This window comes from Zonotrichia leucophrys, chromosome 1A (genome assembly GCF_028769735.1).
Source record: "Zonotrichia leucophrys gambelii isolate GWCS_2022_RI chromosome 1A, RI_Zleu_2.0, whole genome shotgun sequence".
Classification (NCBI taxonomy): Eukaryota; Metazoa; Chordata; class Aves; order Passeriformes; family Passerellidae; genus Zonotrichia; species Zonotrichia leucophrys.
In genome coordinates this window covers 69,802,750-69,824,867 of record NC_088170.1, presented here as the reverse complement: position 1 = coordinate 69,824,867, position 22,118 = coordinate 69,802,750, and the positions used below count along the sequence as shown (strand labels likewise).

General features: G+C 45.0%; 1 protein-coding gene across 2 annotated transcripts in view; it reads left to right on the top strand.

The window, feature by feature from the left end:
* PLXNA4 (plexin A4) overlaps positions 1–22,118 on the top strand; it is a 505,817-nt gene that overhangs the window by 335,161 nt on the left and 148,538 nt on the right. For both annotated transcript variants that reach the window (XM_064703091.1, XM_064703090.1), the window contains exon 5: positions 231–331. In XM_064703091.1, coding sequence (XP_064559161.1) covers positions 231–331 — 101 coding nt within the window. The remainder of the gene's footprint in view (positions 1–230; positions 332–22,118) is intronic.

Sequence of the window (22,118 nt, the reverse complement as noted above, 5' to 3'; positions counted from 1 at the left end):
CAGATTCAGTTTAGATGTAATGTAATATAATATAGACTAATATAGTATAATAAAGTAATTAATTAGCCTTCTGATAAGACGGAGTTCTCCTCATCATTCCTCCTTCATCAGGGGTGAAAAATATCAGCTACAGACCGGCACCAGGGGAAGGGGACAGGGAGGGTGGCACCTCCATCGAGCCATTCTGAGCTGTGTAAGCAGCCTGACAGGTTTTCCCTTTCCTCCTGCAGCTCACCAGGGTGCCCGTGGAGTCGTGCAGCCAGCACGAGACCTGCAGCGAGTGCCTGGGCTCGGGAGACCCGCACTGCGGATGGTGTGTCCTCCACAACACGTGAGTACCTCTGGGCTCTGCCTCCACCCCAGCCCTGCCTGTCTCACCTCCTGCCCTCACAGAAACACAGCTGAGGCCTGCAGAGGCTGCCTAGAGCAGAGGCTATTCAGGAAAACAGTGGTTTTCTTCATTAAGTAGGGATTTAAGTGGTTACATGAAGGTAATACATGTACCTGAAATCATCTTTCCTGAAAAAACACAACTTACTTGGTAGCAAAGCCATATCCAGCAAAATGAAGTGAACAGTGGCATTATTAAAACCTAAGAAAACAGTGATGGTTGGATGATGATCCAGCCGTTTAAGATGATAATCTTAACCCTTGATTCTAATGCAAACTCTATAATGGAAATATTTCAAAACTAACAGGTTCAGGGTGTTCAGTGTAACAGTTTTCTTAGGACCAAAATGTGCTTGCTTACCTCACTGCTATCATCTATTACCATTGTGAGGAAAAATGTGAGTACACTTCCTTTTTCTTATGTTTTGCACTTAGCAGCACACCGTACATGGTTTATTTTCAACAGTCTAAATAATCACTCAACTCAATCCAGATTATTTATCTACTTTCCTGCATAGGGATTTCCTGTTAAAGGAATAAAGTAGGGATTTATTAAAAGGTCTTCAAAGGATACACCTTGGGCAGTGCAAGAGCCTGGCTGTGGCTACACCAAAGATAGACTCTGAGTCATGAGTTTTCACACTTTTACAAGTTTTGGTCCATTTCCATATTGGGGTCAATTGTCCAATTACAGCTCCAGGTTATGCAGTCCCATCCTCCCAGATTGCTGTCTTCAATTTGCTGTTGTTTGCACTTTTTGGGTCTGAAGCTACAATGGTGTTCTTGGTTCTGGGGCTGGAAAAGGATTGTTCTGTCTGACTGAGCTGTGAGGAGAACTTGAAGTTAAGAGTTGAAGTTATATGAAGCTAAGAGTTACACACTAGAATCTGGAAAATATGAAAGCTAAAACTTAAGGCATCAAGGTAGAGGGGCAAAATGATGTCTCAGTCCCTGGCTGAGCCAAGAAACTCCAAAAATCTCTGGGATTTGCTGGGGAGTGACTTCCAGGGTTTTTTTGGAAGGGTTTTTTTGGAAGACTCAGAGAAAGAAGGGTGGCAGAGGCTGGACAGAGCTTCTCCACCAATTGGCTGGTGTTTTGAATTCAGCACTCCAGCAGTTCTTCTCTGAGTCACATTTTCCTGGTGGTTCCCATTCCATTTGAGGGAATTTGACTCTGGCCATCAGCCCCTGTCTCAGCACCTCCTGATTTCCAGTGATGACCTGAACCTCTCCTCTTCTGGACTTGTCAGGATCTCCATTGCCCTTAGAGAGGAATCCATGAGGGTTCACTCCAAGGGCTCCACTCCAAGGTAGTTTTCATTGGTACCTTATGGTTTAACAGGCCAAGCAGGGGCCTCATTCCACTCTCCCATCATTTTGTTGTGCTGGTTTATCCACTGCCTCACAAGGAATATTGGATCCAGGTGTCCTCAATATTGGGATATCAGTTATTGGGATATCAGTTCATTGGGATATCAATTCACTCTTGTTTTTCTTTAAGCTTTTTAGTGATGCCATTGATCTTGAAGTTGCCTCTCTGCAGCCTTTCTCTGAGTGATCTCCTCTTGCCAAAGCCCTGCAGAGGGAGGTGTCAGCTTGGCTGAGCTCCTGGCCATGAGTGGCAGGGAGGTCTCCTTTGCCAAGCCCCTCTGAGCACAGACAGGGGCTGGGAAGGGCTGGGATCTGTCCAGCCCAGGGTTCCAGCTGAGAGTGGCTCTGCAGGATGCTGTCACTCCAAAGCTCACGGTGTCCTTGGCAGCCTTGGACGGTTTTTCTGATGCTCTTGTTGGTCTTCACCCTCTGAGCTCACCTGAATGGTTCCTGTTGAGTTGTAAACCCTCCAGGTGGAGACAGGGATCCAGTTGACGTGCTAGACTTTGCTGCCTCTCCTTGCTGGAACAGAAGGGAACAAACCTGGACCATATTCCAGCCTTCTGTCGTGCTCTGAATGCTCTGCTTCTGCCAGCTTGTGTGACCCCCATCCAAAACCACGGCAGTCTGCCTGATTTCAGATCAGATCTGGGGGATCCATCCCAAAACATGCCCAAAAATGGGGCTCATGCTCTGGAATTGTTCAAGAGAACCTTGGCAAACCAGTCTTGAATTGTGGTGTGTCACTATAGAGCGCGACACAGTACAATAATACACAACTCCATCAGAAGGGTGAAAAAGAGAGATTTATTAAACCAACGTAGTTTTTATAGTTCTTCCAGATATTGACACACATCTAACACATATACAGTGCCCATTGGCCATAAAAGAGAAATAAAATTCTCAGTAGACAGCCAGGGAGCCACGTCACTCAGTGACCCAGCAAGAGTCCAAATCTCCCAACTTTCTCTCCTTCCTCTGGTCTCCAGGCTAACGACCTTGGTGTTCCTTCGGGAGAGATACAGAGCTTCTCCTTATCTTCAGGAGGCCGTGCTGGCTCACAGGGACAGCACAGAATGTCTTTCCCACAGGTCTTCACCCTCTGAGCTCACCTGAATTCTTCCTGTTGAGTTGCAAACCCTCCAGGTGGAGACAGGGATCCAGTTGATGTGATAGACTTTGCTGCCTCTCCTTGCTGGAACAGAAGGGAACAAACCTGGACCATATTCCAGCCTTCTGTCAGTTCTCTGAATGCTCTGCTTCTGTCAGCTTGTGTGACCCTCATCCAAAGCCACGACAGTCTTCAAATCAGATCTGGGGGATTCATCCCAAAACATGCCCAAAAATCAGGCTCATGCTCTGGAATTGTTCAAGAGAACCTTGGCAAACCAGTCTTGAATTGTGGTGGGGTGGGTAAGAGCCCAGAAAGCTTTCATCCTGCTGAGCTGAGGATATTTCCATTTGACACAGAGCTTTGTAGTGTGTTCCCACCCCATCTCACCCTGCATCCATCCTCCAGTGTGCTTGCTGTCAGTGAAGGGACAGCACAGAGATGTGCAAGCAGCACAGAAAGGCATGAATTTGTTCACTGGTTGTACCACAGAAATGCTGGATATTTCATCTCCTTGCATCCAGGGTCAGTGGCAACAAAGAGTCAAAACTTGCAGCAATAAATCCCCAAAAGAGAGAGAAGGGGCACAAGCAATGCAGAGTGAGGAGTGCTGGAAATGGAATGGAGGGTGGTGGGTGGGGCTGGCAGATTGAATTTGCTTAAAAACATCTCTGTGCAGGCTCAGTCCTTGAGGGAGAAGTGAGGCTGGAGTCTGGACCTGGCTGATGGCAGTGTGCCCTCCTCCCTCTGGCCACTTAACCTCTGATTCCTTATCTGGAAAAGAGAAACACCTCTTGTTTATGTACCTCGCAGCAGGGTCACTCAGATTGACTCCCCGAGGGGTTTTCTTGAAGCACTTTGAAGGCAAATGTTATCAAATCCCCCTTCAAGTCTGTTGCTTCCCTCTCAGTTAAGAAATCTGATTTTCAGTCATAGTTTTGGAGGGTTTTCAGGGCAGCCTCAGGTGCTCCTTTCTGAGTCTCAGTTTCCTCATCCTTTTGGGCAGCCCTGAGAGCAAAGGAGCCAATTACATCCCACTCAACAAGTTTTGGCTGCACAGGATATTCAGGCTAAGGACACTGGAATCCTGAGTCTCTAATTAGAAATTTTTGCACATCAGAACCCCTCAAGCCTCATTAACAGACTTTTCCTCAAGTGGGATACGCCATCAACAACTCCTGCACGAGGATCCCTGGGGAAAAATGCCATCAACATTTCCCATCCTGGCTGCCAACCCTTCCCTCTGCCCTCCCAGTCAGGAATCCCAGGGGATTCCCAGTGCAGGGCTGGATCCAATGATGTGGAAGGCACGGAGGAGGCAGCTGGGCTGTGCAGGAGCTGGGGTACAGCAGGGCTGGGAGCCAGATTTTTGGGCAAAGCCACGTTGTTCCCTCATTGTCCTCCGGTATAAACCATCAAGAAGAGCAAAGGTGGACTGGGACACAGGTGAAAACTGCCCAGTGGGTTACAGCAGGGTGGTTTTGTCTCTCCCATGCGCACCCCTGTTGCTATAGGACATGAAATAAAATGACATGTACACTGGAACTTTTAAGGTAAAAAGAAGGGAAGTTTATTGTCACAGGCATCTTTTATGAAAAATCCTTTCCTTAGGATTTTTCCTCCTGAGAAGCTGAAAAGCCTCAGGAACAAAATGTAAACATTGATTATCTGCTACTGTGGAATGCAACAGGTGGATCTGTGATTGGCCTCATGTGGTTGTTTCTAATTAATGGCCAATCACAGTCAGCTGGCTCAGACTCTCTGTCCAAGCCACAAACCTTTGCTATTCATTCATTCTTATTCTATTCTTAGCTAGCCTTCTGATGAAATCCTTTCTTCTACTCTTTTAGTATAGTTTTAATGTAATATATATCATAAAATAATAAATCAGCCTTCTGAAACATGGAGTCAGATCCTCATCTCTTCCCTCATCCTAAGACCCCTGTGAACACCGACACAGTTTATTTTTTGATTCTAACATTTTTAGATTTTCGAAAGTGAGAGTGTGTTGGAGGATGAAAGTGCTACTTCTTTAATAATACTGGACAAGCAAAGAGTTTAATAAACTTTTCGTCTTCTAGAGAAGAATGTAGAACAATAATTATTTACTTTAAACTATGTGAGGATGTTTATTACAAGAATGTAGACATCAGAAGGCTGAGAAGAATTTAGAAGAACAGGATGACACACTTCTCTTATTTTGGGATATTCCCTACAAGGGCTGATGTAACTCCCCTTCCCCAGACCCCCATTTCCAGCTCTCCTCAGCTCCCTCTCCCCATCCAGGTTTTCCCAGCAGAGCTGGGCTGTCTGTGCCCAGGGCAGCGCGCCAGGGCTCAGGAATTGATTTCCACAGCTCTGCTGTCCTAACCTTACACTGAGAAACTCGAGTCCTCTGAGAGAGAGGCAGAGACAGACAGACCCACAGACAGCAGAGAGGGGGGGAGCATTGATTGGCTGCTGCCCCGAGGAGAGGAGTGATACAGAGCAGGTTAACCGAGCTTTTCATCTCTGTATCTTTACCCCCATCTTGTCCCCCCTCCTTTTCCCAGCCCTGCTCCCTCCCGGGCTCTCTCAGGCCTCTTTAGGTGGTGATGAATCATTTACTTGGTGTAAATTGAAATTGTGGCTCTCGCTGGCTGGGGTGGGAGCAGTGGGGATGGAGCAGAGCTGGCACTGGGTGCCTGCTGCAAGGTCACAGCAATGTCACCAGCCTGGATGGGCTCTGCAGAGAGGGCTGGGAGCAAAGGGAAGTTTTCTGCAAGCCTGAAATGAATTCAGCAGCTTCCTCCTGTGTCAGAGGCAGCATTGCCCAAAGATGCCACCCCAAATCTGGCCACTCTTGTAATCCCCTGGCAAGTCACTCCTGCCTCACCCACACCCAAGCTGTAACCACCCCTCTTCCTTCTTTCCCATCCATAGTTCAAGCTCTTTATCCCCAGAGCAGGGTTAACCCTTCAACTACTTAAAGAGCTCTCCTTAATTGGATATTTGGAAGGAATCCTTCCCTGTGAGGGTGGGGAGGCCCTGGCACAGGGTGCCCAGAGCAGCTGTGGCTGCCCCTGGATCCCTGGAAGCGTCCAAGGCCAGGCTGGACAGGGCTTGGAGCACCCTGGGACAGTGGAAGGTGTCCCTGCCATGGCAAGGGGTGGGATTGGATGATTTTGATGTTCCTTTTCAATCAGACCATTCCTTTATTCTGTGTACATTCCCTGGTCCATCTGCCCAGAGCCGCTCTGGCTGCTCCTGGATCCTTGGAATGTTCAAGGCCAGGCTGGATGGGATTTCGAGCACCCTGGGACAGTGGAAGGTGTCCCTCACCATGGCAGGGAGTGGAACTGGATGGTTTTGAGGTTCCCTTCCAACCAAACCATTCCATTATTCTATGTACATTCCCTGGTCCATCTGCATGTGGTCACCACGCAGATTTTCAACCCTGCACAGCATCCCTGGGTTGTGTTTATCACCCCAGACTGGAAATTTGGGGCAGAAAAGCAGCGTCCCAATAGAGAAGGGCAACATTTTATTAGAGGGCAATCCCCTGCTGGGTGCAAAGGGACCTGACTATCACAGGCATCTTTTATGAAAAATCCTTTCCTTAGGATTTTTCCTCCTGAGAAGCTGAGAGGACTCAGGAACAAAATGTAAACATTGATTATCTGCTGCTGTGGAATGCAACAGGTGCATCTGCGATTGGCCCATGTTGGTTGTTTCTAATTAATGGCCAATCACAGTCTGGCTGGCTTGGACTCTGTCTGAAACAGAAGCCTTTGTAATCATTCATTCTTTTTCTATTCTTAGCCAGCTTTTGGATGAAATCCTTTCTTCTATTATTTTAGTATAGTTTTAATATAATATATATCATAAAATAATAAATCAGCCTTCTGAAACATGGAGTCAGATCCTCATCTCTTCCTTCATCCTGGGACCCTTGTGAACACCATCACACCCTTCCCAGGCTCTGCTGTGTTTGTGACACTCCTGGATTTGGGCTTTGCTGCCTCATTTCATCCCATGCAGCATCCATCCAATTCCAGAAGGATTAGCTGAGCACACACAAGCTGTCCTCCAGGAGGATGCAGCCCCAGGCAGGAGCCTCCTCCTGCTCTGGAATCTGCCCTTGCAGGTCTGGGGACTCCTTGCCTGGCAGGTCATTAATTGCAATCAGAGAGGGAAACAGTCCCATTTTCTGGGAGAACTTGTGATATTTCAAAACTTTTTTTTTCCCCTCCAGCTCGCAGTGGCCAATTATTTTTTTAATAAGAAATGTTCTTGAAAGCTGTTCTGGAAGGGGCTGATTCCATTTAGTAATTGGAGAATGATTCATTTAGACTTTGGAAGTCCTCGTTTTGGGGTTTGATTTCAGTTTTTAGCAAATTGCTTGAGATTTCAAAATAAAAAATCATTCTGAAAGGAAGCATTATTACTTTTTAATTTTATTTTTTTCCATTAGAATGAAACATTTGGGCATCTGTGATTTCTTTCTCCCCCAGAAACCTTTACCAGCCCTTGAGACTGAGCAAAGCAGTCAACAAGAGCTGTTGGTTTAGAGAAGCTGACATTTGCTGTGGAGGGAAGAGGGATTGTTTAGGCATCTCCAGTCTGTCCTGCTTGGAGATATCTGAGCCAGGAGCTGGCTCTGCTCCCTGCACTCCTCTGCTCAGCTCTGAGGAGCTGCTCGTGTCCTCTGTGTGTCCTTCTGGCACCCAGAGCCTCCCAAAGGCACCCAAGCTGGTTCTGTTGGGTTTGCAGAGCATGTGCCAGCAGATCCTGCTGCTCCTGAGCCTTGGGAATGGGAGCCAGTGACCTCCTGAAGGCATCCTCACCCTGTGGAAGAAACTGTGACATAAATCTCTGATGTTTGGGCCACCTTCCTGGATCCCTCTGGCTCTGGGTCAATCAAGGGATGGCCAAAATCTCCCCCATACAATTTCTCAGGTGGAGCTGGTCTGGATTAACTATTAATTTTTTGATCCTGTTATGAGACACCTCAGAAGTCACTGTGATGCCTTGAGAAGGCTGCGCTAGGGCAGAGTCTGGGCAGAGTTCCAGAATAAAGCAGGGATTTATTCACAGGATCTCCTCCATGGATGCACCTTGGGCAGCACCAGAGCCCAGCCAGGACTGCACCCAAGATGACCCAAAACGGCCCCAAAATGCACGAGCGCTCCCGGGGTCTCTCCCTGGGATCAGTTCTGCTCCATTTGCACCTTGCAGTTCATTGTCCCATTCCAGCTTCAGCCCAGGCAGTCCCACCCTGCTTGTTTTTCTCTCTGCAGCCCACGGGGTTTGTGCTCCTGGGCTGAGATTTGGAGCATTTTTCCTTGGTGCCCGGCTGGAGCAGGAATTGTTTTGTCTCCCTGCTCTGTGCACACAGCTCGCCATCCCATAATATGAAGCTTAGGCCCACACACTAAAGCAGCACAGAATGTGAAAAATAGAAAAACTAAACACTGAGGCTCAATAGGAGATTTTTGCCCTGTCCAGAGGGGTTTGATGCCATTCTCTGGCACAGACACCCACCCTGGTGTCCAGGACTGCCCCTCCTCATCCTCCTGCCGTCCACCTCTTCCCATCCACCACAGCCCCTTGTGTGGACAACTCATCCACCCTGAAACTACAGCTCTCCTTTCTAACATGCTATGAAGGGGGGAAAAAAAGCCATTTAAACAAGCTGTTTTCTAGATCACAGTGCAGGGGGAGGGAGGTTTGTTTTCCAGACTCAGACTCAAAGACCAAGAGGAAAAAAAGGGAAAAGTTCCAAAGTGCAGCTTGTGGTGCCTGGGCTCAGCAGGTAACCTGATGCACTGCCTCTGGCAGAGCTCATTGATCGACCCTGGCTTTAACTTTCTTGGTCAAAGTCTTCTGAACCACCAGAGAGTCTCAGGTAACCCCAGCTGCCTGCACAGGCTGCAATAAGACCTTTCTTGAAGGGTCTTTTTCTTGTTTGACTTTCTGCTGTCTGAAAGCCTGTGACTCTTTCAGGCTGAGGGGTTTTGTTCTTTCTTTTTTTTCCCACTTTTTTACCTCCTTGTTTTTGTCTCACAGTTTTTCCCTCCAGTGCTGCTTCCAGAAGGGGCTGTGTGGGTCAGGCTGCAGGGACTCAGTAGGGCAGGAGGTTGGAATATCACTCCTGAGATTTATCAGTGAGAAAAGAGGGATTTCCTGACTCTTGTAGGGGTTTGTGATCCTGTAAACCCTCAGCTGTCCCTGCCTGGTACTCCCCACACTATTTTTTCCCAAGATGCAAACTGGAGTCCCTCCAATAAGGCTGCAATTTTGGGTATTCTGTACTTGCCTGGAATGATGAAAAAGTCATAGAATCAGGGAATATCCCGAGCTGGAAGGGACCCATATTGTCACAGACATCTTTTATGAAACATCCTTCCCTTAGGATTTTTTCCTCCTGAGAAGCTGAAAAGCCTCAGGAACAAATTGTAAGCAATGATTACCTGCTGCTGTGGAATGCAACAGTGCATCTGTGATTGGTCTCATGTGGTTGTTTGTAATTAATGGCCAATCACAGTCAGCTGGCTCAGACAGAGAGTCTGGGCCACAAACCTTTGTTATCATTCTTTTTCTATTCTTAGCTAGCCTTCTGAGATGAAGTTCTTTCTTCTATTCTTTTAGTATAGTTTTAATATAATATATATGAAAAAATAATAAATCAGCCTTCTGAAACCTGGAGTCAGATCCTCGTCTCTTCCCTCTTCCTCAAACCCCTGCGAACACCATCACACCATATGGATCAAGGTCCAACTCCTGGCCCTGCACAGAACAGCCCCAAAAATCACATCAAGTGATTTTTGAGAGCATTGTCCAAACTCTTCCTGAGCTCTGGCAGGGTTGGTGCCATCACCACATTTCTGGGGAGCCTGTGCCACTGCCTGACCACCCTCTGAGTCTCACAATCATGGTTGGTGCCACTTTTAGAGGAAAATCTTTCTCCTTTCCTGCCCCAACACACTTCCATTCTAAATCCCCAAAATTCTACTTTTTCACCCTGTGACAAATTCACTATCCTTCTACTCAAACTCTTGTGGCTTGTAACTCCTCACACAAAGTTGGTAATTGTTTCCATGGGCTAAAATCAAAGGCACAGGTGTTTGTGACTCCGTGCCAAGGTCTCTGAGCCCCCTGCCAGGGTCTGGAATCACCCAGGGCAGCCAGAGCAAGGTCCTGGGAGAGTTATGGGAACTGGAGCTGGTGTTTCAGAGGGAACCACAGCAGGGAGACATCAAAGCATCCTGCCCCAGCCCAGGGAATCTCTGATCTGCCTGCTGAGGTACAGCTTAAGTACCCATCCTTTCACACCTTTGCACAAGGAAATAGCCCCAAATGGGACAGCTCTGCAAAGGCCTTTTGAAATGAGATCCCCAGGGAGGAGGAGGAGGGAATTCTGTGGCTATTGATGGTGATAAAGCCCTGGGTGAATCAGAGGCTCCTGGGAATCCTGATTCTCTGCAGATAACACTGAATAAACCCCTCTGAGCAGATCCCCAGCCCTGGAGTGTTGCCACATTTCTCTTCACAGAGGAAAGCAAGGCACAACTTCCCAAGAAATTTCTGGGATTCACATTCTCTGAACCTTAGAGAAAGGAAAAACAATTCTTATCTCATTTGCTGTGCCTGTGTTTGTTCACAAGTAGAGGAAAAGGCTGACCTCTCATTGTCAGTTCAAAGTGCTGGAAAGCCACGAGTCAGCCTCAGCCCAAGTGGTTCAATTAAGGGCTGTGGCCATGGCATTCCAGGAATTTTCTCAATATTGTTTGATTACTATCAATGGATTTCTAATAGTTATTTGTGACCGTGTTCACAGGGGTCTTAGGATGAGGGAAGAGATGAGGATCTGAGTCCATGTTTCAGAAGGCTGATTTATTGTTTTATGATATATATTACATTAAAACTATACTAAAAGTATAGAGGAAAGGATTTCATCAGAAGGCTAGCTAAGAATAGAATAGGAAGGAATGACAGCAAAAGCTTGTGGTTTGGACAGAGAGTCTGAGCCAGCTGACTGTGATTGGCCATTAATTAGAAACAACCAACATGGGCCAATCGCAGATGCACCTGTTGCGTTCCACAGCAGCAGATAACCATTGTTTACATTTTGTTCCTGAAGCCTCTCGGCTTCTCAGGATAAAAAATCCTAAGGAAAGGATTTTCCATAAAAGATGTCTGCGACAGTTATTAGTGACCTTTTTTTTTTTTATATATCAGAGCCTTTCTCTGAGGTTCAGAGAACACGAATCCCAAAAATTTCTAGGGAAGCCGTGCCTTGCTATTCTCTGTGAGGAAAAATGCGGCAACATCGGAGAACTGACCCATGGCGGCATCCCTTCCCTCAATGCCATCGTGTCCCCTTTGGGAGCACTTTTCCTGCCCTGGTGAGCCAGGCAGTGCAGGGCAGAGCTGTGCCCTTCACAGGTTGATTATCTTTGTGGCTGTACCTGCCTGAGGCAACTCAGGAACAGCACTGGGCACTGTGGGCCATAAGACGCAGGCGTGTGGTAAATGTGTTTTGATAACAACCTTCCCTTTGATTAGCTTATTTTGCTAGAGGGCAGTGGGGAAGGGTGGGAAGATAATTAGTTTGTGCAGAGGATTCCAGCAGAAGCTTTCTCCTCCTGCAGCCCTGTGAGTTTGGTGTCCTACTTGGGATTTGTCTCCGTCACAGGGACGTTGGCAGCTCCGGTTTAGCATTGCAGAAAGTTCAGCCCCTTCATCAGAAGGTTTCTGGGTGAAATATCTACATATCCCACAGGAGACATCCAGGGAGGGAACAGGGGCAGGGGAAAGCTGCATGGCCACCCCAAGCAACCTTAAAAATCTCAAAAATCACTGGAGATGAGATGCAAAGTCACAGGGAAGGAGTATTCCCTGACTGGAATTTCAATGTGGATGTTGGCAGAGCCAGAAGGGAGATTCAGACCCCAAGAAGCAGCAAAATAAGGAATAATTCAGGTGCTTAAACACAGATAAATTGAGAATATAAGGAGACTTTGAATTACAGGTGGTTTTATGTACACAACGAACGCGATTCAGTGGCTCATCCCTGTGACAGTGTTCACAGCGGTCCCAGGATGAGGGAACAGACGAGGATCTGACTCCATGTTTCAGAAGGCTGATTTATTATTTTATCATATATATTACATTAAAACTATACTAGAAGAATAGAAGAAAGGATTTAATCAGCAGGCTAGCTAAGAATAGAATAGAAAGGAATGATAACAAAGCTTGTGTCTCGGACTCTCTGTCCGAGCCAGCTGGGCTGTGATTGGCCATTAATTAGAAACATCCACCATCAGACCAATCACAGATGCACCTTTTGCATTCCACAGCAGCAGATAATCATTGTTTACATTTTGTTCCTGAGGCCTCCCAGCTTCTCAGGATGAAAAATCCTAAGAAAAAGATGTTCATGAAAAGATGTCTATGACACATCCCTGCTGTGTGCTGCAACTGGGGGACCTCAGGTGTGAGACCTGGGGCTGACAAATATGGCACAGAGTCTACTTTTCCTCTGCAGGGTAAGATGGGATCTTGAGGACATCTCAAGTGACTTTAGAGCTCTGCATGTTGGCAACACAATAGAGCCTAACCCCAGTTTGGGCTGTTCTCCCCTCTCAAATTCCCAGAATGGACAAAATTCCGTGGGTTGTGCAATGTGACCCCTCTCACTCCTCCCCTGAATTTTAAAGTCTTGCAATGCCCTAATTTGCAATGAGGCAGGTCTAGGCTTTGCTGCAGGGTTGTGGCACTCGGTGAGTGTCAGGGAATTTGGGTGGTTCAGGGAGCTGGGCTGTTTGTAGGGGATCTCTCTCTTTTAAGGAATCTGTGTTGCTGTCAGGTGCTCCCTAGTGTTTCTGCAGCCAATGAGCTGCCAATGAGGGAAAATGGCACATAAAACCAGGCTGGGGAGGTGGGGAGGCATAGCCTTGTGCTGCCACTGCTGCCTCTGTGACACTTCATCAGCCTCCACCTGTGACAAGTCTCAGAAGGGAATGGAGCAGGGGAGGATCAGGGAGAAATCCCTTCTAAAGAAAAGCACAGCAAACCTTTAAGGTGTGTCTTTATCCAGCCTCAGTCTCTCCATGGATCTGCACACACTCCTGCCCATAAATTCAGGCCATCAGAGAACCATTTGTGTGGGAAGAAACCTTCAAAAATCATCCCATTCCACCCCCCTGCCATGGGCAGGGACACCTTCCACTATCCCAGGTTGTTCAGGCCCTGTCCAACCTGGCCTTGGACACTTCCAGGGATCCAGGGGCAGCCACAGCTTCTCTGGGAATTCTATTCCAGCCCCTTCCCAACCTCTCAGCCAGGAATTCCTTCCCAATATCTTCTGTTGCACATTCCCACACTCAGTGACCTGCCACCCAATCTCTCCTTGTGCCACCAGCACAGCTCCTAAATCTCCCCATTGCTCCCACATCCCCTGCACTCCATCCCACAAGCAGAGCTGCAGAGGTAGATGCTTTCCCTTTGACTTCTGTACCAGGGAAGTATTATTATTATTATTATTATTATTATTATTATTATTATTAATAATAATAATAATAATAATAATAATAGTAACAACAGCAGCAACAACAACAACCACCTTTTGGATACAAGAATTGGGTATTTTTGGAACCGACTCCGCACGGCAATGGTGACAGCATGAAGCCTTCCAGAGCTCAGGAAGAGTTTGGGCAACACTCATGCACAGGGTGGGATTTTTGGAATATTCTCTGCAGGGCCAGGAGTTGAATTTTTGGGGTGTTCTGTGCAGGACCAGGAGTTGATCCTTGTGGGTCCCTTCCAACTGAGGATTCCCTTCCAAGCAGAACTGTGGTTCCAGAGGGAGGTTCTGAGAGTTCACAGGAGCTTTTTGGGCTTGAAGCTGAATCTCTCATCCAGCTCTGGGGCTTTGTTTTGTGGAGGATCCTCCTCAGAGTCCTTTTCTTCCTAACCCCAGTGACATCTGCATTTCTTTTGTTTGATGAGTGGCTCTGAGCAACTCATTGTCCTGTTTCCTTGAACATCATCTCTTCCATTGCCTCCAACTTCAGATATGGATGCAAGAAACCAGGATATTCAAAGAAAATGTGTTTTCTTGCCCTCCTCTGCAGGGAAGGCCAAATTCCCAGTGAAGAACAGAAGCATTGGCTCTGAATTTCTCCTACCACTGCTTCCTATCTGCTGTAGGGACATGGGGCAGCCCCAGAGCAAACAGCTTGGCTGTTTCTTGCAGAAAAACATCCACCTGGTAATGGAAGGACGAGCAGGTTTCTTTACATTTCCCTCCATCATCTTCCCTGCCTGGGAAGTTTCAGCAGCAATTAGCCCATCTTTTTGTGGCAAAAAATTAAAGAGGATAAAGAGGAATCTGAGGAAAAGTTGAGATAAATATTCTGAGGAGGAGGGGAAATGCTGGGAAAGGGTGGAGGAGCTGGAGGATGATCCTGCCTAGCCTGGATAAAGGGTTTTGAGAGGTCAGGGATGTAGGAATTGCTGTGGGCTGAAGAACTGAGTCACTGTTGTAAGACAAGATCTGGGACAGGTTCTGGCTGCAGAAAACACATCCTGAAGCCCTTGGAACACTGAGAAAGGAACGTCAGCATGATCCACCGCTCACAGGATCTTCCTTAGGCAAGAGAGAGCAGAATTAATTTCCTTGCTCTGCCGTGGTACCTTGTATGAATCTGGACAAATGACTGAGGATGGGATTTATCTCATCTGCTCCTTGGTTTCCTGTCTCTGCACACAGTGGAGACAAGGGCTTTTTCTGAGCACATCCCTCCTAACCCTGAGCTGTTGAATAAGTGGAATAATTGCCCTCTGGAAGTGCCAGTTTCTTTTAGTGGCTACTGAGGAGCCTTAAATGACCATTTCAAACAATGCCTGACTTAAAATGACTCCGATCCTTAATTTCCCTGTGTTTTAGCCCCTTGTTTGTAGGACAGGAGCAGCTCATGTGTGGGTGTGAGATGCTAAGGCTTAAAGTATTTTGGACAAGGGGTGGATTGCAGAAGTTCTGTCGGGAGCTGGATGTGATGACTGCAGTAAAATACATAAATATATACTTATATCTATATATATTTATATTTATTGTTATTGTTATTGTTATTGTTATATTTTTTTATATATATAAGACATTATATATATAAAATGTATTTTTATGTATATATGTATTTCTATATATATTATATATTTATTTATATATAATGTATTATATATATAATACATTATATATATAAAATACATTATATATTTATAAATAAATACATTATATATAATATAGATATGTATATATAAAATGCATAAATATCTATAAATGCAGTAAAATATATAAATATATACAAAAAAGAAAGCATATATAAAGCACATATAAGGCACAAAAATAATAATTCCATCTCACAAGTGTCTGAGTAGGCTTTGAGTTTGTTTCATTAGAGCAGAAGGAGCCTTGGCAGACATGACAAGGTGCAAACACACGTGCAATTCCTTGATTTCCCAGTGAAGCCCCTTCTGTCAGAGCAGGGGTGGCAGCAGAAGGGTTAAGGCAGGCAGGGATGAAGCAAACACTCCCCATGCCTTGCTTTCCCTCCCATATCTCATTCCCAATGCCTCCTGCCCCTCTGCCCCAGGCAGTGGAGGAGATCTGCATTTTAATTGAGACATGAGAAGAAAATAACCTCAATCTAACTCAGTCTAACTTCCCATGCCTGGAAGACTTCTCCCTTGCTAGCTTGGTGCATATTTTGGGGTGAGGGTGGCTTAGAGCGCCATCCAACCTGACCTTGGATGTTTCCAAGGATCCAGGGATGGCCACAGCTTCTCTGGGCAGCCTCTGCCAGTATTTTACCACCATTATGGTAAAAAAAATCTCTTTAAATCTCACCTAAATTGACCCAGCATAAAATTAAAACCAGTATTGATGATGCCCCTGAATTAGTGGGACCCCTATATTAAAGAGTCCCCTTTTTTAATGATAGTCCCCTTTAATGCAATGGCTCAGAGCTGAGGTGAGGAGATGACCACAACAAAACCAAGCTCCTTTTGTCCTTCAGACCCAAACCCCCACCACAAAGAGGTTTTGCCTGCAGATTTTCTCAGCTGTAGCTGAGGGACAGAAGCCCCCCTGTGTGGCATTCACCTTCTCTGAAAAAATCCCTTCCTCCAGGATTCTTCTCCTGGGAAGCTGAGAAGCCTCAGAGAAAATATTATCTCATTTGCTTCTCCTCTATTGTGCTCATGTGGAATGTGTTTGGAGATTGTTTACCCACAGGTGATTGTTTCATTGGATTCTGCTGTGAGTTGTTTACACTCTTTGGCCAATTGGGGCCAAGCTGTGTCAGGGCGCTGGAGAGAGTCAGGAGTTTTCATTATTATCTTTTTTAGCATTCTGTAAGTATCCTTTCTGAATTCTTTAGTATAGTTTAGTTTTCTTTAATAATATATTTAATAATAATTTTTATACATTTATACTTATTTATTTATTTATTTATTTATTTATTTATTGGTGTTCATATACTTCATATAGTAATATATGTATTAATAATATTTTATATGAAATATATAATATTTCATATTTATATATCTATATAAAATATATAATAGTTTGTATGTTATTTTTTATTTTTATAAATATATAAAATAATAATAATAATAATAATAATAATAATAATAATAATAATAATAATAATAATAATAATGTTATAAGGTAATAAATAAGCCTCATCACTCCAGCAAATACAATACCCCTGGACCTGTCCTTGCCTGTGGCTCCCCATAGCTGGGAACAGGCAGCCAAACATATTGTGTCCCCAACACCACTTTGGAAGGGCTGCCAGCCAGCCCTGCCAGGGAGCACAAGGTTATTTTGTGCAGGGCAAGAGGGCAGGGATTCAGTTCAGATAACGTTTGCCTGCTTTGTCTGCTCTCTCAGAGCTTGCCTGGCCTGATAAGGCGTTATCAGAGCAGAGCATCTCTGAGATGTGGCAGGGCCAGAGGTGGCTTTTCTGCAGGTGGCCCTGGCCCTTTTCCACCCAGCACCTCTGAAGAGTCAGCAGTTAATAGCAGGAGGAGGAGGATGGTGTTGGGATGCTTGCCAGGAGCTTTAGCTCTGTGCTTTTCTCAGGGAGAAAATGCAAACATGGATACAAGCAAATCAACCTGATCCCTTCCTCATCCTCACCCAGCCCCAGCCCTGCAAACAAGCTCACAAATAACTTTCAGTGTATGATTAGCCAAGAAAGCAGAAATGATTCCTCCATCTTGAGGCTATTGCCTAGTAAAGTTTATTTCCAGAAAATTTTCTGAATTTTGCAGTACCTCTGGGCAGGGTCTCAGTGTACCTGGACCTGTGTGGTGGAGAGTTAAATTTTACCAGAATTGTAGGGCAACAGTAAACCTTTGTTCTTTGTTCCCCTCTCTGCTTTTAAGGACATTAAAAAATAAGTCTTGACCTGAAGAATTCCCTCCTGGGTTTATCTGGTAGAAGATAATAGTTTTAGAGAATCCTAGGATGGTTTGGGTGGAAAGGGACCTAAAATATTATCCAGTGCCACCCACTGCCATGGGCAGGGACATTCTCCACTATCCCAGGGTGCTCCAAGCCCTGTCCAACCTGACCTTGGACATTCCAGGGATCCAGGGGCATCTGGATCAGGATCAGAAAGGGCTGATGAGAAAGGAAGGGGAGTGGACCCACAGCATAAACTGATTTGTCCAATTGACAAAATATCATTTGATGGCCTCTTGAGCTGTTGAGGAGCACATCAGTCCTGTTATTGAATGTTATATTTGATCTGCTATTGATTGGGGTGAGCTGGAGAGGACAGCCTTCCCCACTTCCCCCATCCCCAAATTTAAAAATAAAATAAGTAAATGCTTTGACTTTTTCATTCTGCCTGAATGTTTAGGGAATTTACTGCTAATAAAAAAAAAAAAAAAACCAAAAACCAAAAACCAAACAAGAAAAAACTCAACCCTTAAGCGTGAAAACATGAGTAGAATGAATTATAGCAAAATCAATTAATACTAACAGTATCTATTAAATATTGCACTCTGGAGCTTTGCAGGAGTACATTGCTGCTCTGATATGATCATGACATCATTAACATAATATAAAGAATCAAAAAATCAATAGCTTGCTGGAGCCCAAAATTAAGGCCAAGCCGTGTGTTATAGCATATCTGTAAAAATCTGAAATAGCAACTTGTCTCTGTCATGTACAACCCATTTGCAGATGAAACATCTCTCCCAAAGTGGATGGGAATTTGTCTGGCCTGCGTGCTGCTCCTGCAGCTGCCCCTTTGGGATACTTGGCATGAAGTTATCTCACATTTTCCAACACAGTGGAGAGGAAATTGAGCAGGGTTACATTGGCAAACCTGAGGAGAAAATCTGATCAGAGTTATACTGGCATAACCCTGAGGAGAAAATCTGAGCAGGGTTAATTGGATAATCCTGGAGGAGAAAATGTGAGCAGATTACATTGTTATAATCCTGGAGCAGAAAATCTGAGCAGGGTTACACTGGAGTAACCCTGGAGGAGAAAATCTGGTTCAGGGTTACACTGGAGTAATCCTGGAGCAGAAAATCTGAGCAGGGTTACATTGGCATAACCCAGGAGGAGAAAATCTGAGCAGGATTACTCTGGCATAATCCTGGAGCAGAAAATCTGTTCAAGGCTACTTTGGTGTAACCCTGGAGGGATCCAGAGCAGGCCCACGGTCACTGCACTGCTGGACAGACTGACAGATCTCGGTGGGGTGGGAACATGGGCCAAGTGTCTTCTGCTGCTGCCTTGGTTTGTGTTTTACAGTGTTCATGTTGAGGATATTTTCTTCCTTGGTTTACCAGGCTAGGACACTTCAACTCTTCTGTTTGCACTGGGGAAAAATAACAAAAAAACCCCACAAATAGAGATAGGAGATGTTTTCAGGTGGGCTGGGAGAGATGTTTGGGCAAAAAGAGAATGGTGTGAAGAGTAAAATGGTTTGGGTTGGAAGGAGCTTCAAAGACCACCTCATTCCACCCTCTGCCATGGACAAGGACAACTTCCATTATCCCAGGGTGCTCCAGGCCCTGTCCAACCTGGCCTTGGACACTTCCAGGGATCCAGGGGCAGCCACAGCTGCTCTGGGCATCCTGTGCCAGGGCCTCCCCACCCTCACAATAAAGAATTTTTTCCTAATCTCCAACCTAAATCTGCCCTCTGTCAGTTTAAAGCCATTAACTGGTGACAGGAGAATATCTCTGCACATTTCTGAGGAAAATCAGAGAGACTCCAGTGGGAGGAATCCTGTGGTCATATAACATATATTTACAGCAGGAATTAAAACAACTCCATAGAATATTATTAGGCACTGAAAGACAATTCCTAATGCTGCAAATTTATTAGGACGGAGTTTGGCTTGGGCCAGCTATGGTTCCTTCAAACAATTCCTGGACATGTTTGGGCATTAAAAGGATCAGGGAGGGTTTCCAGGAGGTGTTTTGGAAGTTAATAGAGTTCAATAATGTGGCTGTGATCAGACCATGTCATTTGGCCCCAGAATTAGGGAATATTTCCTGGTATTGTTCAGTGCACTAATGGGATGTTGCCACAGCTCCCAGTCGCAGGGGGACAGCGGGAGGAAAATCCTGGAGGAAAGACTCACACTGTTGAGATAACAGGCTAAAAATCAATGTTTTTATGGAGACATTTTCTCAAATGCAAAGCCAGAGAAAATGTTTCACTGCATTAGTTAAGAAAACAGAATAGGAAAAATTTGGGAGGAATAAGGAAACCTTTTCAAAGAATGGGAACTGACAGAGGAAGCAAGATATTTGTTGCCAGTTAAATAAAAATTAGGCAGGGAAGAGGTTTTAAAGGTTGAAACTCATTGTCTAAAGGTGAAGTCATAACATGCCTTTATCCTTGGAAGGCAATTGGATTGGAACTTGATAAAATTCAGGTTAAAGCATCAAAAATCAATGCCAATGAATGTCCCTTTTAATCAAGGCACGTGAGAATAGGCAATCAGACAGAATTAAATATATACTTGCTCCTGTGCACAGTCTGCTTTAAATGAAGATGCTAATGGGATACACAGCCTGAAACCTCGATAAAGGGAAGCTCATTTATGGCATAAATCACCCAGGAACAATAGAGGAGGCCAAAATGATAAAGGAAGGGCTTCCGTGTTAAAGAAAATGTAAAATCAAAGAAAGAAAATAAGGTCAATGTGCGCACAAGTGACAAGGTGTCCCCAGGGAAGGGCAGGGTGTTAAGGCTGCTTTATTGACCACTTGAAGGCTGTGACAGTGACAGTGACATGCTGAGAGAAATGCAGGAGGTTTGGAGGGCAGAGAATGTGGTAATGAGAGGCTTCAAGTGGCCTCGGTACCGAGCAAATGTCACAATGCTTGGAGCTCCTACCTGTGAACCCAGGAAAAGAGACACAAATGTGGATTTATTCTTGATTTACTCCCAGGATGTGCTGCAGGACACAGATATTCAGTGCATTGCTCTGAAAGGGTGACCATGTGGTGCTCAAATGCTGTAGAGGCAGAGTAAAATAAATAAATAAAAATTAGCGGAGTTCAACTTCAAAGTGGAGACAACGTAAAATTGAGTAGCTTGTTAAAAGGAGCAGATAGGGTAAAAAAAAAAAGGTGCAGTGCCTCACGGTATCCTGCATAAAAACATCATGTAACAGGCTTGTGAAGTTATATGAGCTATGAAAAAAGACCTAAAGATAGTAAAAGTGAATGAAAAAAGAATTAAAATACCTACTTAAATGGCAAAGTCAAGAGACATTATTTAAAATTAGAAGTTGCACTCAATGAAAGATAAAAACAAAGAATAAAAAGATCACTGAGTCTGGGGTGTGAATTGCAAAACAATCATCAGGCAGCCCACATAGGAAACACATTGCTAACCTCATAAAAATAACTGATTAAAATTTAACAAGGTTCCCCCGGAAGTTTACTTTCCAAAGGGCACAAGCTGTGTGAAGTGGCTGAGGCCTCAGAAAAAAAACGCTTTTACAGCATAAAAGTGATGTTCACTGTAAGATCTTGGGAAACTCTGGTGTGAAATTGCCACGTTATTAAATCTGCTCTACACCTCATTGCCTATTCCGGCCTTGATGAAAGAATGAAAGGTGGGAAACATATATATATTTGTGAGTTTTTTTAAATCAAACTCCTGAATGGTTCAAGATCTGGAATTTGAAACCATGAAATTTGAATCCAGCTTTAGCTGCCCCATCCCTGGAAGTGTTCCAGGTCAGATTGGATGGGGTTGGGAGCAACCTGGGATTATGGAAGGCAACCATGGCAGAGGGACTGGAATTAGATCATCTTTGAGATCCCTTCCAAGCCACCATTCTGGGATTCTATGATTCTGTGGAATATTTTTATTCCCATTAATTTGGTTGAGCCATGATTAAGAATAGATGAAATAAAAAAAGAAGCACATGACACGCTGGGGGAGGGCGGTGGGTGTCACGAGTCAATTATTGCTCTTTAAATAAATCAAAGCCCATGTGATAGGGATGATGTGGTTAATACAAAGGAATTTATGCTTTTCCCATAGCTAGGAACCTCAACAATGCTGTCATGGGATAGGAAGATGAGTCCTCTGATAGATCAGCAGCCAGTTCAAAGGTGGGAAATAAAGACCATGAATAAAGGGTTGTGGTGGAGGGAGGGAGACTCTGAGAGGGTCCCATGGGAATGTCTGCTGAGGGTGTTTGGTGTATTTATAAATGGGCTAAAAATGGGTGAAGAATGAAGTAGAAAAGGTAATTGGTGCTAGAGAGGGTTTTTCAGAGTTGTCAGAGGTACACAAGGAGAGATTGTGTGACTTGGCAATTTTCATCTTAAAAGAGAGATGACTGAGAGGGCCACAATAGATCCAGACAATCAGGAGGGCAATGAAGACAGGGAAGAAGGGATGATTACGGCCCATTTCTCATAACACAAGATCAGGGGAACTTTATATGAGCTTATCAAGTGGGATATTAAAACAAACAGAAGAAAGGACATTTTCATACAGTGTATCATTCATCTGTGCAGCACTGAGAGGCACATTATGGAGGCCAGCAACACAACTGGCTGGAAAGCAATTAGACAAATTAATGAAAGAAAGATCTGTTGAGAGCTGTTCAATACAATGCCATCAGTGCAGGCTCCAGGGCAGGCAGTCCCTTGCCAGTGCTGGCTGGAAGCTGGGAGCTTAAACCAGGAGAATTTTCATTTATTA